This window comes from Mastomys coucha, unplaced genomic scaffold (assembly GCF_008632895.1).
Source record: "Mastomys coucha isolate ucsf_1 unplaced genomic scaffold, UCSF_Mcou_1 pScaffold3, whole genome shotgun sequence".
NCBI lineage: Eukaryota > Metazoa > Chordata > Mammalia > Rodentia > Muridae > Mastomys > Mastomys coucha.
In genome coordinates this window covers 60,208,184-60,221,249 of record NW_022196909.1, presented here as the reverse complement: position 1 = coordinate 60,221,249, position 13,066 = coordinate 60,208,184, and the positions used below count along the sequence as shown (strand labels likewise).

The following is a 13,066-nucleotide window of genomic DNA, read 5'->3' as shown; positions in this document are numbered from 1 at the left end:
AAAAAAAAAAAGACGTGGTAGACCTGCCTAAGAACCTGCCCAGGCCCAGGCTTGTGCGAGCTGGGTTCCCAGGGCTGTCCAGCAGAGGTCTCTGGCACCAGCAACTGCCTGAGGCTGCCTGGAGTGTGGGTGCTGGCTGGAGCCCGTGCAAGGAGCTTGCCAGATGGGCTGTTCTCCAATAATAACAGGCCTGGCTGTGGCCATCTGCATAGCCGGCCAAGTCCCAGTGGGCGTGAGGAATGGAACCAGCCTTCCCCAGTCTGGTGGGGACCCTCACCACTTTTCCTGCCACCTACTTCCTGTCCCCCTTCATTTGCACACAAGGGCTCCCAGCCTGGCCATGCCTAGTGGAACTCTCCCACAGCTGTGCCAGCTACGGCTACAGGGCCAGACCTGGGAAAGGGAAGAGGGGATGGGGCAGGGGGCCAAGGGAAGACGGGAGGCAAAGGCAGGGAGAGACAGAGACTGGACAAACAGGGCAGGGATCTGGCATTGTGAACAGACATGAGGCTACTCTTAAGCCATGGGATAGTGCCCAGAAAAATACCACCCAAGCCCGACTTCCTGCCCTCTGTTTGCTTAGTGCTAGTGGGGAGATGTGTCATCTCTGTGGGAGCAGGAGGGCTGTATACACCCTGACCAGAGCAGCTTGAGAGAACCCACTGTCCTACAATCAGCTACCTCCTAGGGGCCCAGTCGTTCTCTGGGGAGACTGATTGTGCCTTTCCCCTATGATGTTAGTATTGGTAATTGTTAATTAGTTCCAATGGTTTCTCTGGGGCACAGGTTCCTTAGGGAGTGGGGTGAGGCAGGCAATCTGGATGGGATGCTCTTGCCTCAGGATCCTCCCCCAACTTCAGGGTTGTATCAGTAGGGAGTGCTACTGTAGGGCTTCCAATAAGTCCTTCCTTCTTCGTACCCCAGCGTGTGGCGGGGGTGGGGTGAGGGGTGGGGGTGGGGAGGGAGACGGTATGGATGGTACGAGTTTCAGCGAGGCCTCTAGCCCTCAGGGTTATCTTGGGATGGGACAAAGAGATGTGCAGGATATAAGGCCTTTCTTCTTGGCTCCCCTTTCCCCAGCTGTGCTTCAATTTTCTTAGAGGCCTCAGGGCTGTCCCCTTATGCAAAGAGCCAAGCAAAGTTACGAGGGAAACGCTGTTAGTGTGGTGTGCGAGTCTCAGGGCTGGAGAGAGAAAACAAACACCTCCTGTGGAGGGTTCCAGAACAATCAAATCTGAGGTATCTCACCAGGGTAGTGGGTGGAAAGTCTTCTTGAAGGGAAAAGGAGAGGAGGAAAGGAAAAAAGGATGTATTAGAAGGGTGTGTGTGAGGGGGTGTTAGCAGTAAAACGCTGGAGTGTGAATAATGGCGTGGGCGGGGTTCGGAGAGGGATAACGGAACACCTGAGGTGGAGCGTGGCTGTGGGGGCGTCTGGGCCTGGGTGAGCAGAGGGCCTGTCTGTGCAAGTGTCCCGCAGTGGAATGTGTAGGAGTTAGGAGCGCAGGTCCAGCACGGAAATTAGGGGTACCCCGTGTGGGGCCCGTGCCCCACCTTCCCAGGCTTGCGTGTCCTGGCGACGGTTGGGAAGGGTCCAGAGACTTGCTTGCCATCGAAGCCACCAGCATCCCTGGCTGCCCTAGGCGCAGGATCTCGGTGGCTGGGAGCCGGTGAATTGTAGAGGGGGCGAGGAGCCCGGGGGCGGGGCCGTCGCCGGGAGGAGGTGGCTCGCAGGGGCCCGGGGCGGGCCCAGCAGAGGGCGGGTTTGAAAGCGCTCGGGCGGGCGCGGGAAGCGCTGGCCGAGCGCGCAGATTTCGTCGCCGGAGGTGTCCTTCTCCAGCAGGTGCTCGAAGGGGCCCGGGTGGGACGCGCTGGAGACTCTGGGGCAGAGTGGCGTGTCCAGGATTGCTAGGAGGGAAAGGGAGGCCTGGCTTGGCAGCTCCGGGGCCGCGACAGGGACTTTGAGGTGCGGCCCCCACGCGGCGCGTGCGGAGCGGCGCCGCACGTGGCGCGCATGGCCCTGGCTCTGGGTAGGGGGACGATCCTTTTGTAGGGACCAGGGCGGAGCCGGGCCCAAGACAGCCTGGCTTCTGGGCCTGAAAGCGACTGTCGCTCTGTTGACTTCCGCAGAGGGTCGGCGAGTGAGTGGTTCAACGCTACAGCTCCTGTATGAACTAGAGAGAGGAGCTGCCGTTGCCTTCTGCTCCGAGGCAGGAGGATGGGGAATGCGGGAATACAAACGGACCTGGGGGAGCTAGCTGCCTATTTACCGACTAAACTCCTGTCCCTGGCCTCCCTTTCCTGGGCGCGTCCTCGTTTACTCAAACGCGGAGAGTGAACGAGTGACAAGATAAGGACGCGCACACCCAGGCTCCCGGTGGATGAAGGCTCGCTCCACCCCTGCAACCTCATACCCCATTCGGGTCCTCTTGCCAAGCCTGTGCGGCTAGTCAGCCCCCTCTTCTTGATTAACCCTCCTAACGTTCTGTCTTGTCCTGCTCGTGTGAGCTTTGCATACAGTAATATATGCGTGATGGAAGGGTTGTGAGGTGTCATGAATCTGAAACTAATGTTATGTGAGAGAATGACCTGAATCTCTCAACTTGTTTTAACCCTTTATTTGGAGCACTGTTGCCCTCCTGGAAGTCTACATGGATAGCTGAGGAGCCTTATTAATTTCGCCTTCCCCACCTGAGAAGAAATCTAGAATAATCGGTACATTGAGTATTGATGCTGTTACCACCCCCCCCCAATCAGCCCTGCAGGCTTTCTCGAGTGATGGAGCCTCTTTAAACCTCAATGGGCCTATCTGTTTAGTAGATCCTTACTAGCTTCGGGGCAGCTGGAAGAGGGGCATCTGCAGATTGCAAGTAAAGATTTTGATACAGCAAACATTATGCCGAGAACTGAGAAGCGTTGGGACCCTAGCAGGCAGGAAGGCCTCAGATGGGCGATTGCTCTCTGGGCCCTCCTTCTCGGCAGGTCAAGGCAAGGCTGAAATGATACCAGAGGCCCTGAACTGCTATCAGATCCCTGCTGGGACAAAAACTGAGCATCTAAGCAGCGAATGGAATGTTTGGAGGGCGGGACCCAAGGGCTGCCTATGGCTTTAACTGGTGCCCAGCGTAGAGTGGGGATTTCTGCAAGGGGAGAAGTGATATGTGTGTACACTTGTCCAAGTGTAGGCCAGTTTTATGATGGAAGACTTAGCCCTCCCTTTGGCTTGGGGCTACATTCACTCTTGCCAGTGTGTGGGAGAGGTATGAGGCGCTGTGCTGAGGGTCAACTGTGTTTTGATGGGGGTCCCTTCCCTCAGGCTCTCCCCAGCTGCAGCAGAACCCTCTTGTCCTCGATAAATAGCAATGCTACCGTTTGCTGCTCTGTCCCCAGTGCCTAGGAGGGTGCCTGGCTGACCCACACTCCTTGAGACCTACAGCAGGAGCCTTCTGCCTCCTTCTGGAGATGTGTGGCTTTGCTGCTCAGGACTGAGGGAGAGGCCGACCTTTGGCCAGTCTGGGTTTCCCCACAGCAGAGTAGAAAAGTGGTTGTAGGGCCTGAGGGTGACCAGCTGGGACGCCTTGTCTGGGTGGGCGTGGCCTGAAGTTCTAGCTTCACCTGAGAGCTGACCTGGCTGCCACAGGCTTAGCTCCCCTGCTGAGCCTGCTGCTTCTGCTGTCTTATCTCCCAGCTACAGGGTGGCCCTTTATCTCTCCCAGCTTTGCTGGTACTTCCAGCTTCTGCAGCTTCTTAGCTCATGAGACCCTGCCAGATGGGGGCCCCCTGAGGCCTGAGGGATTCTCTACCCATAAATCTTTGTCAACTTTTCCACTCTGGACCCTCCCTTAGGACCCAGCCTTCTGCCTGAGCCTGAGCTAGAACCCCCTCCTGGGGAACGCCCAGGTACCTTCAGCTCTCACCCTCCTGCCAACATTGAGACTACAAATTCGGTGAGTGATAAGACCGGGACCTGGAGCAGCTTGTCCTAGACAAAGAAATAGCGGTATGTGTGTGTGTGTGTGTGGGGGTGTCCCTGTGGGGGTGTGCCTTGTATATTCTGGTCCTGCTTCCCTACAGGACTAGCCCACTGGTGCTGTGTTATCTCCTCTTTGTGAGTGGGGCACAGGGAGGGATGTTAAGGGCGTGGTTAGGAGTTTGGCGAGCACAATGCTAGCTTTCCAAATTTCCCTTCAAAGCCACTATCAGACATGGGAAGAGGATATAGTTAGTGGCCTTCGACTGAGAAAGGAACTGGGGGTCGGGGGGGTGGGGGTGGGAAAGAAAGGAACGTCTAGGACTTGGGGTCAAGGAAAGGAACTTGCTGTGGAGAAGGCCATGTCCCTCCCACAGTTGTGAAATATATTCTTGGAGAACTCGGGAAGCCCCTGGGCAGCGGTTGGAAAGGCTTAGATGCTGACTCCAGAGGCTGGAGGGAGTCCCGGTTACTCTAGGAAGCTGGCTGCAAAGGCCCTCCCTGCCACGGCCTTGATTGGGTGATGGGGTGGGGGCGCCCTGGAGGGAGAGTGCAGGCTCACAACAGGCCTTAGGAGACCTGAGTTCCTGCAGGTCTGACTGCCGGCTCCCTTTCCCTCTGCTCTATCTCTTCCCCGTTGCCTGCTCTGTCCTCTCTCTGTGTCCGCTGTCGTCACCCTTCCTGACCCCTTTCATCTCTTTTCTGTCTTCTTCAGCTGTCTTTCCCTGCCTCTCAATCATCAGTCCTCCTCCTCTCTTGCTCCCCACCCTTCGGTTTCCAAGCTTATAAACTGCTTCTGCTGCTGGATAAAAATAGCGGTGGCAGCGGCCAGGCTGGCAGCCAGGTGCAGCCCGATCAGGCAGAGAGACGACAGGAAGGGCTTCCTGGGGCCAAAGGCCAGATAGGGCTGAGTGGAGTGGTCCTGAATCTACAGAGACTCAGACTACCTTCCCTTGCCTGCTCTGTGTCCGGCCCTACCCCCAAGAGTCTGAGAAGGGCCCAGGGCGGTGTAGAAGCCGAGCCAGACAGGGCTCTATTCCTTTACCCCCAGCAAGAGCCAGAGGGAGGGAGCTGCCAGCCAGGCACAGCCGAGAACACTGGAGCCATGACAACCAGTCACCAGCCTCAGGACAGGTACTGGGTGATCAAGGGGTGTGGCGGAGGGGTGGTTGCAGGGAGGGGAGCTGGTCTGGGAATCTAGGGAGCGAGTCTCTAGGGTAAGGGTGGGAGATAGGTGCAGTATTTGGGACTTGAGGGTACTTCAGGACTAACTGTGTTCCCGGCCTGGTGGTTCTGAGTCAGGTCTGCATGGGATAGGGTGGAGAACATGCATGCCCTGGCTAGGTGCTAGCTAGTGTGCCCACAGGGCTAGGTGGGCAGCAGGCCTCTATTGGAGTGTGTGTCAGTCTTTCCACTGTTACTGTGAAGCTAGACCGCAGCTTCCAGCTCCTCCCACCATCACTGTGGGGAGACACTTGGCTGCTTCCCTCATTCCAGAACACATCTGGCAGGACCACCCCTGTCCCTGGGGGTTGCCCTGGGGCCTCGGCCTCCCATGACCTCAGCCCATCCTGCTCTTTTGCCTGACCCTTCTAGCCTTCTACCTCAGATCCTGTGATATTCCTGGCTAAGGCCTGGAATGTGTATAGGATGGAAGAGGAGTTTGAGTCAAGTCCTCCAGAGGGGCTGAGGGTTGTGGAAGTTTCTGAAGCCGTGCTACACTCTTTTCAGATGGCCTCTCTGTCCTGCGGGTCTCTGAACCCCTCACGGCTCCCCTGGCCACCATTTCCCTCTTGTGCCAAAGGCTGTATAACTAGGCCTGTTCTGACTGGAGAGTATCAGCCTTCTGTGACTGCTTTCTGAGGGGAAGAATTGTAATTGTAGGTTCCAGCTTCCTGCCTCCTGTCCTTCCCAGACTGCCCCTCAACAATCTACCCACTTCAGTGCTGCCTCAGCTCGATAGTTCTCCTCTGACCTCGTGTCCTGTGTAACCGTCCCTTGGAATTTTACCTTCCATCTTGAGCCTTTAAACCAAGCCCTGAGCATCTTTACCTCAAGGGGAATGGATGAGGGCTTTGAAGGCTGTGGCAGCCATGGCTTAGCCATGGACTCGGTTACTCTTCTGGCTGTCCCATTTAAGGCTTGCAAGAGGCTTGCCCCACTGAGTTGGGTTTCCTCAATTTCATCTCTGTGAGGCCTGTAGATGCTGGCTAAGGGGAAGGTATTTTACCAGGTACAGGCAACTGTAATGGAAGGGACCAGGGTTGCTAAGCGTACAGGCAAAGACTGTCCGAAGTCATGCTCAGAACCAGATGGCAGCTATAAGACCTAGTCTATCTGCCCTGCCCTAGGTAGTTTGGACTACAAAACTGGTTCTGTCTAGTTAGGGGGAAAAAAAATCCACAGCTCCCTACTTCCCAGTCCCCAGCCCCCAACCTCAGGCACCCAGCCCATCTGACCCACTGGGTCTAGAATTGTCTGGGTGTTTTTTGACCTCAGAGTTCTTCAGGGAACTGGAGTTCCTGCTTAGACAGCTTAATTACTCCCAGCTGTCCTGATGGGGCCATGGCTTGTATTCACTGTCCTTTTCCCACCCACCTTTAGCAGAGGTTCCAAATGTAGGTCACACTGCTTTCCAGCTCACTGGGCCCCCTGAACCTTCTAGGACTTGAGAACAAAGGTTCTGTCTCCCGTGTCATTCAGAACTGCCACCGGCCCTTTTCCTTCCACCCATCTTACAGCCTGTTCTGTACCCAGGACCTACACATCACCTCACACCTCTGCAGAAGGTCACCTACACGTGGATACACACAGCTAGCACGGCTGGGAAGGTGGAGAGGGAGGGAAGGTGGGCTGACCAATCACTTTGCTTTTTTCATTCGCAGGTATAAGGCAGTATGGCTTATCTTCTTTGTGCTGGGCCTGGGGACACTGCTCCCCTGGAATTTTTTTATGACAGCAACCAAGGTGAGGTTGGAGTGGGGGCAGGCACTAGGCTCCAAAGGACATGTCCCCTAGGCTTTCAAGGTCTGGTTCTGTGCCTTTGGGTACAGAGAGGGACAGAGGTCCCAACACCCAACCTCTGCAAACCCCACAGTATTTCACAAACCGCCTGGACGAGTCCCAGAATATGTCCTTGGTCACTGACCAGTCATGCGAAAGCACCAAAGCCTTGGCTGACCCCACATCGTCCTTGCCAGCCCGGAGTTCTCTCAGTGCCATCTTCAACAATGTCATGACCCTGTGTGCCATGTTGCCCTTGCTGATCTTCACCTGCCTCACCTCGTTTCTGCATCAGAGGTGAGCCTCCCTGTCCACGATGCCCAGCCAGCTCCTGCTTCCTCAGCCCCAGGCTGGCCCTTCCTGACCCCCACCGCCAACCCCCTGCCTCTCCTAGGGTCTCTCAGTCTGTTCGGATCTTGGGCAGCCTGGTGGCTATCCTGCTGGTGTTCCTCGTCACTGCTGCCCTGGTGAAGGTGGAGATGGATGCTCTGTCCTTCTTCGTCATCACTATGATCAAGATTGTGCTCATTAATTGTAATCAGGGGCCAGGGCTGGGTTGAGATCAGGGTGGTGGCGGTTCAGGTCAGGTGGGGCTGGCAGTCCGCTCCCTGGGAGCCCTGACTGACAAACTGTCTTCACTACTCCCCAGCATTTGGTGCCATTTTGCAAGCCAGCCTTTTCGGTCTGGCGGGTGTCCTGCCAGCCAACTACACAGCCCCCATCATGAGTGGCCAGGGCCTGGCTGGCTTCTTCACCTCTGTCGCCATGATCTGTGCCATTGCCAGTGAGTCCAGCTTCGCGCACTGCCCTGCTTGCTGGTTGTGGGGCTTCATTCAGGGTAGGGTGATTTGGAGGGTGGAATGTATCTGAGCTTGTCCACTGTCTGCGCCAGGTGGTTCTGAGCTGTCGGAAAGTGCCTTTGGCTACTTCATCACCGCCTGTGCAGTTGTCATTTTGGCCATAGTGTGTTATCTGGCTCTGCCTCGGATGGTGAGCAAATGGGGGGAGTTTGGGGGGGGGCCTTCTGCGTTTCAAAGCAAGGGTGTCCTGAAACTAAACCATGGCCAGCTGGGATCCTGGAGCTGCCCCTGACTCTACTTCTTCCATCTCCCTTGCTGAACAGGAATTCTATCGCCATTACCTGCAGCTCAACCTTGCGGGGCCTGCAGAACAGGAGACCAAGTTGGATCTCATAAGTAAAAGTCTTAATTACTAAAGGAAGTCTGGTAGGGCCGTATGATGGGAGGGGGATGGTCATGGGCATGCTAGGAGCCAAAGGAGGACACAGCAAGCATGAGTAGGGAGGGAGGGTAAAACAGGGATGAGCCAGAGAAGATAGCACAGAGACCTTGTGAGGGTCTTGGCATGTTGCTCAGTTGGTAAGAATGGGTGCAACAGAGCCCTGAGTTTGATTCCTGCACTGGGCAAGAACCTTAGCATTGGGAAGGAGAGGCAGAGGATCAGATACAAGGTCAACCTTGGCCACACTGTAAGTTCAAGGCCAGCCTGACCTACATAAAATCTTGATGAGGAAAGAAGGGAAATTTGGATTACCCTGAATGTCTCAGGCATTTGGACAGACCTTAGCAGTTTCAGAAGGAACAGAGAATAACTAACAGGAGCCTCCTGGGGGAAGGGTTAGCCACGAGGGGCTTGAGTCAAGGCCATTTAAGTCTATGGGTTATTAGGGCATAATTATGGACCAGCCAGTTAAGGGAGGTGCCTACCTCCAGCTCATTCTACTTGTTGTTCTGTCTTCCCCAACACTTAAAGATCCTTTTACAACCTCTCTCCCAACAGGAGAGGAGCCAAAAGAAAGAAGAGAGGAATCTGGGGTGCCAGGCCCCAACTCTCCACCCACCAACAGAGACCAGTCTATCAAAGCCATACTTAAGAGTGTATGTGGGTCCGGGGTACACTGCCAACCCTTCCTCACCCTTCTTTCTCCTTTTGCTGTGTCTACCTTACACCACCTCTCTTTGTGACCTTAGACTGGGCTTTCTCCTGTCTTCCAATGAATGTTGTGTTTGTGTGAGAGTTGTGTGGGGGTGTGAGTGTGAGAGAGTTTTTTTTGGGGGGGGTTCAAGAACAGGGTTTTGATGTAGACCTGGTTATCCTGGAACTTACTCTGTAGTAGACCAGGCTGGCCTTGAACTCAGAGATCAGCCTGCCTCTGCCTCCTGAGTGCTGGGATTAAAACGGGGTACACCACTAGCGTCTGGCTCTTTGGTCTTTTGTACCCAGGGCCCTGGATGAATCTCTTTTCTCTTTCCTCTCTGTCCAGATCTGGGTCCCGGCTCTGTCTGTCTGCTTCATCTTCACTGTCACCATTGGGTTGTTCCCTGCTGTGACTGCTGAGGTGGAGTCCAGCATCGAAGGCACAAGTTCCTGGAGTAAGTGTGGCCCTGTGACCCCCACCCCCACCTCATTTCCCTCCCAGGATGGATTCACCCAGAGTCTAAAGCAGAATCAAGGGTGGGGTATGGGCAACCTGGGACCCTTCTGCCCAGCTGGATCTACACGGGCCTCCTAGACTCCCTGCCATTGGCTGGAAACATCTCTTCTGATGCAGAATAAGGAGGCCAAGCCCAGAGAGGGCCAGGTGCTAAGTCTTAAGTCTCTCTCCTAGAAAGCTACTTCATTCCTGTGGCCTGTTTCTTGAATTTCAATGTCTTTGACTGGCTAGGCCGGAGCCTCACTGCTGTTTGCATGTGGGTGAGTAGAGGGTGGGTGGTGGGACCTGAGGGATTCGAGTGTCCAACTGAGGCCAAGAGGGACCCCGAGAAAGTATGGTGGAGCTGCAGTGTGGCTCTGTGATAAAGGGCTTGCCTAGCATGCATGACCCCTGGGTCCCACCTGTAAAACTGCAAGAAGGGAAAATAAATTAAAAGGGTGGTGGTGTGGGTGGCGAGATGGCTCAGCCGTTAAGAACATTGACTACTCTTCCAGAGGTCCTGAGTTCAATTCCGACCAACCATGTGGTGGCTCACAACCATTCATAATGGGATCTGATGCCTTCTTCTGGTGTCTGAAAATAGCTACAGTGTACTCATTTTAAAAAACAAAACAAAAAACAAAAACAAAAAACAACCCCCAACAAACGGGCAGTGGTGGCACACGCTTTTAATCCCAGCACTTGGAAGGCAGAGGCAGGTGGATTTCTGAGTTTGAGGCCAGCCTGGTCTACAGAGTTTGAGTTCCAGGACAGCCAGGACTACAACAGAGAAACCCTGTCTCAAAAAACAAAAACAAAACAAAACAAAAGAACCTGCAAAAAGGAAAAAAATACAGTTTGAAGAGAGCTATCCTTTTCAAATAGACTCATAACTTATGTGTAACTATGTATACAAGATCATTTGTTTCGTTTATCTATCAAGGCAGGGTTTCTGTGTGTTGCTATATGGGAATTTACTCTGTAGACCAGGCTGGCCTGGAACTCCGATTGATTACTCCCTGCTTCGCACGTGCACGTGCTACCATGACCCAGCTAAGATTTCTAAGTTATGCGTGTGTATGTGTGTGTGTGGGTGTGTGGGTGTGTGGGTGTGGGTGTGGGTGGGTGCATGTGAATGCAGGTGCCCACAGAGGCCAGAAGAGGGCATCAGCTCCCCTGGAGTTGGAGTTAGAAGAGATTGTGAGCACTGGAAACTAAACCTGGGTTTTCTGCAAGAGCAGTACTCTTACCTATTGAGCCATCTCTAGCCCCCGTGTGCAGTTCTTAGGTGTGTAGCCTGGCAGAGGTGTGCATGTGCATGTCCTCCACCTCGATGCAAAGTACTTGGGGCTTGGCACTGTTAATAAGTCTGCATACTTCATGAAGCCCCAAGTTTAACCCACAGCACCTCACAGGGATAGTAGTGCACACCCAAAACCCCAGCACGTGGTAGCTAGAAACAGGAGTATCAGGAGTTCAAGGTCATTCTTGGCTACACAGTGAGCTTGAGGCCTGCCTGGGATACATGAGACCTTGTCTTAAAAACAAGAAAAAATTGATATCCCATAGGCTCCACTGCCCCTAGCAATCAGCACTCGAAAGGTACCCAGACCTAGAGGTCTTATCCCAGTCCTCGGGGCCCCGAGGAGACCCTGAGGACTGACACCAGTGTGCTGAAGCTTTGCCTGTTCGCAGCCTGGTCAGGATAGCCGCTGGTTGCCGGTTTTGGTCGCCTCGAGGATTGTGTTTGTTCCCCTGCTGATGCTCTGCAATGTGAAACCGCGCCACTGCAGTGTGCAGCGGCACCACTTCATCTTTAAGCACGACGCCTGGTTCATCACCTTCATGGCTGCCTTTGCCTTCTCTAATGGCTACCTCGCCAGCCTCTGCATGTGCTTCGGGCCCAAGTGAGTGGGGCCATCAGGCAGGACTTAGAGGGAGATTGGCGATGGGCAAGTCCCTCCCATCTCAAAGCTGCTAGGAGCTGGAGCTGGGGGCTGTGAGGGGCCGTGGAGGTGAGGGCATGCTCACCTGTGCTCCTGCTGAGCAGTGTGGGAGGGGATCAAGGTAGGGCCGAGGGTGGTCCCAGGAAGTGGGCTGGGACTGGGAGGTTAGAAGGGGGGCAGGGAGCTGGGCTGGGCTTGGCTCACCTAAGATTACCCTGTCTTTCCTTTTAGGAAAGTCAAACCAAGTGAGGCAGAGACAGCAGGGAACGTCATGTCCTTCTTTCTGTGCCTGGGCCTGGCTCTGGGAGCTGTGCTGTCCTTCTTGTTAAGGGCCCTTGTGTGACCCTGTGAAGACAGAAGAACTACACTTCCTGCTCACTTCCTGCCCTGCCAGGAACAAGCAGGGGTCCAGAGGGGCTGCTCTTTTCTAGGCGACTTCTGCTTTCTTCTGGACTGTGCTGGGCCCAGATGTCCAGGAGCCAGGGATGGACTGTGGATGGACTTGGGATTAGGGGTCCGAATGGCAAGAGAGCAATGGTCTCTGACTGATCCCCACTTAAGCCAAGCGCAAGAGACTCCAGGACCAAGAGAGATCTTTCTGTCTGCCTATCCCAAGGATAGGGTGGAGACAGGTGGCTGACTGGTGTATCTGTGATCTGATGTCGCTCTCCCTTCTTCCTTCTGTGCCTGTTCCATGTCCCCAGCCCTTGTCATTTTACTGCCTTTTTTATACTGACAGAAACCAGATGCCTTCTGAGGCCATCTGATTAAATAAACATTTTTTTTTTCTCCATAACTCTTGTGCATCCTCCCAAGGTTTAACTCCTTGGAGATAGAGAAGGTTGGCAGTCTGAGTCTAGGTTTCTACATGACCCAAAGCTGGGCCTGGGTGTAAGGGGAGGATGCAGTCCTTCAGTCTCAGAGTGGCTGCAGCGCCCCCTGCTGGGGTCACAGGGAAGGGACAGGTCTGGAGCCAAGACACCCCACCCAAACTGGCCCAGATTTAGAAAGACTTAATTTTTTGGAGACAGAATGTAGCCCGAATGGTCTTCATATTCCATAAGTGCCTGAAGATGGCCTTGAACCACTCATCCTGCCTTTGCCTCCTATGTGCTGGTATTACAGCCGTGTACCCCCATATCCTAGATCTAGGGATCAAGTCCAGGGCTTTGTGCATGCTAGGCAAGCGCTCTGCTAGCTGAGCTATGCCCCAGTCCCTCTTATTTCAAAGGCCTGGAAATGGAGGCAGCTTTGTCTTCATGGCTACCTTCCCCTCCCCCACCGATGCTGTCCTCAGCCCCTGGAATGAACACTCTGCCAAACTGGCCAGCACCACCCTCAGCTCCTGGCCATGCTCCCACATCCCTGGGCAGGAAAAGGCTGAGGCCTGGGCTCTCCCCTTACCTTGGCTCCAGGCCCTGACACCAAAGCCCAGGCTGCCAGACTTCCTGGAGAACAACGGGCCTATGTGTCCTCATGTTGGCATTAGACCTTCCTGTTCTCCAGCCATACTGTGGTCTGAGGAAGGGCGGGTTGGTATAGGATGTGAGATTTTCAGCGGAGGGTACGGTGCCTCTGGTGCTCCAGCTCAGGAATGACTGGAACCGAGGGAAGAGCTCTGGTACTCCTCATCTCCCTGCCCTGGGAAGCAGCTCAGGCTTTTCCTAGGAAGGCAGTAGCTTTTGCCCTGGACACCCTGCCCCCCTCCCCCCTCCC

At 54.6% G+C, this 13,066-nt stretch overlaps 1 protein-coding gene across 6 annotated transcripts in view; it reads left to right on the top strand.

Moving 5' to 3' along the window:
- Window positions 1-12,146, top strand: part of Slc29a1 (solute carrier family 29 member 1 (Augustine blood group)) — a 13,883-nt gene extending 1,737 nt beyond the window's left edge. Inside the window, exons 1-14 of one of the 6 annotated variants that reach the window (XM_031347869.1) lie at window positions 1,150-1,239; window positions 3,844-3,944; window positions 5,019-5,101; window positions 6,853-6,934; window positions 7,065-7,267; window positions 7,365-7,504; window positions 7,620-7,754; window positions 7,863-7,960; window positions 8,094-8,166; window positions 8,771-8,868; window positions 9,255-9,363; window positions 9,600-9,685; window positions 11,100-11,311; window positions 11,582-12,146. In XM_031347869.1, the coding sequence (XP_031203729.1) occupies window positions 5,073-5,101; window positions 6,853-6,934; window positions 7,065-7,267; window positions 7,365-7,504; window positions 7,620-7,754; window positions 7,863-7,960; window positions 8,094-8,166; window positions 8,771-8,868; window positions 9,255-9,363; window positions 9,600-9,685; window positions 11,100-11,311; window positions 11,582-11,693 (1,377 nt within the window). In that variant the 5' untranslated portion in view covers window positions 1,150-1,239; window positions 3,844-3,944; window positions 5,019-5,072 and the 3' untranslated portion in view covers window positions 11,694-12,146. Of the gene's footprint in view, window positions 1-1,149; window positions 1,240-1,716; window positions 1,841-1,926; window positions 2,713-3,843; window positions 3,998-4,268; window positions 4,561-5,018; window positions 5,102-6,852; window positions 6,935-7,064; window positions 7,268-7,364; window positions 7,505-7,619; window positions 7,755-7,862; window positions 7,961-8,093; window positions 8,167-8,770; window positions 8,869-9,254; window positions 9,364-9,599; window positions 9,686-11,099; window positions 11,312-11,581 lie in introns of those variants that run through there. The other 5 variants (XM_031347867.1, XM_031347864.1, XM_031347866.1 and 2 more) reach the window with 5 other exon arrangements.
- Window positions 12,147-13,066: the final 920 nt, after the last annotated feature.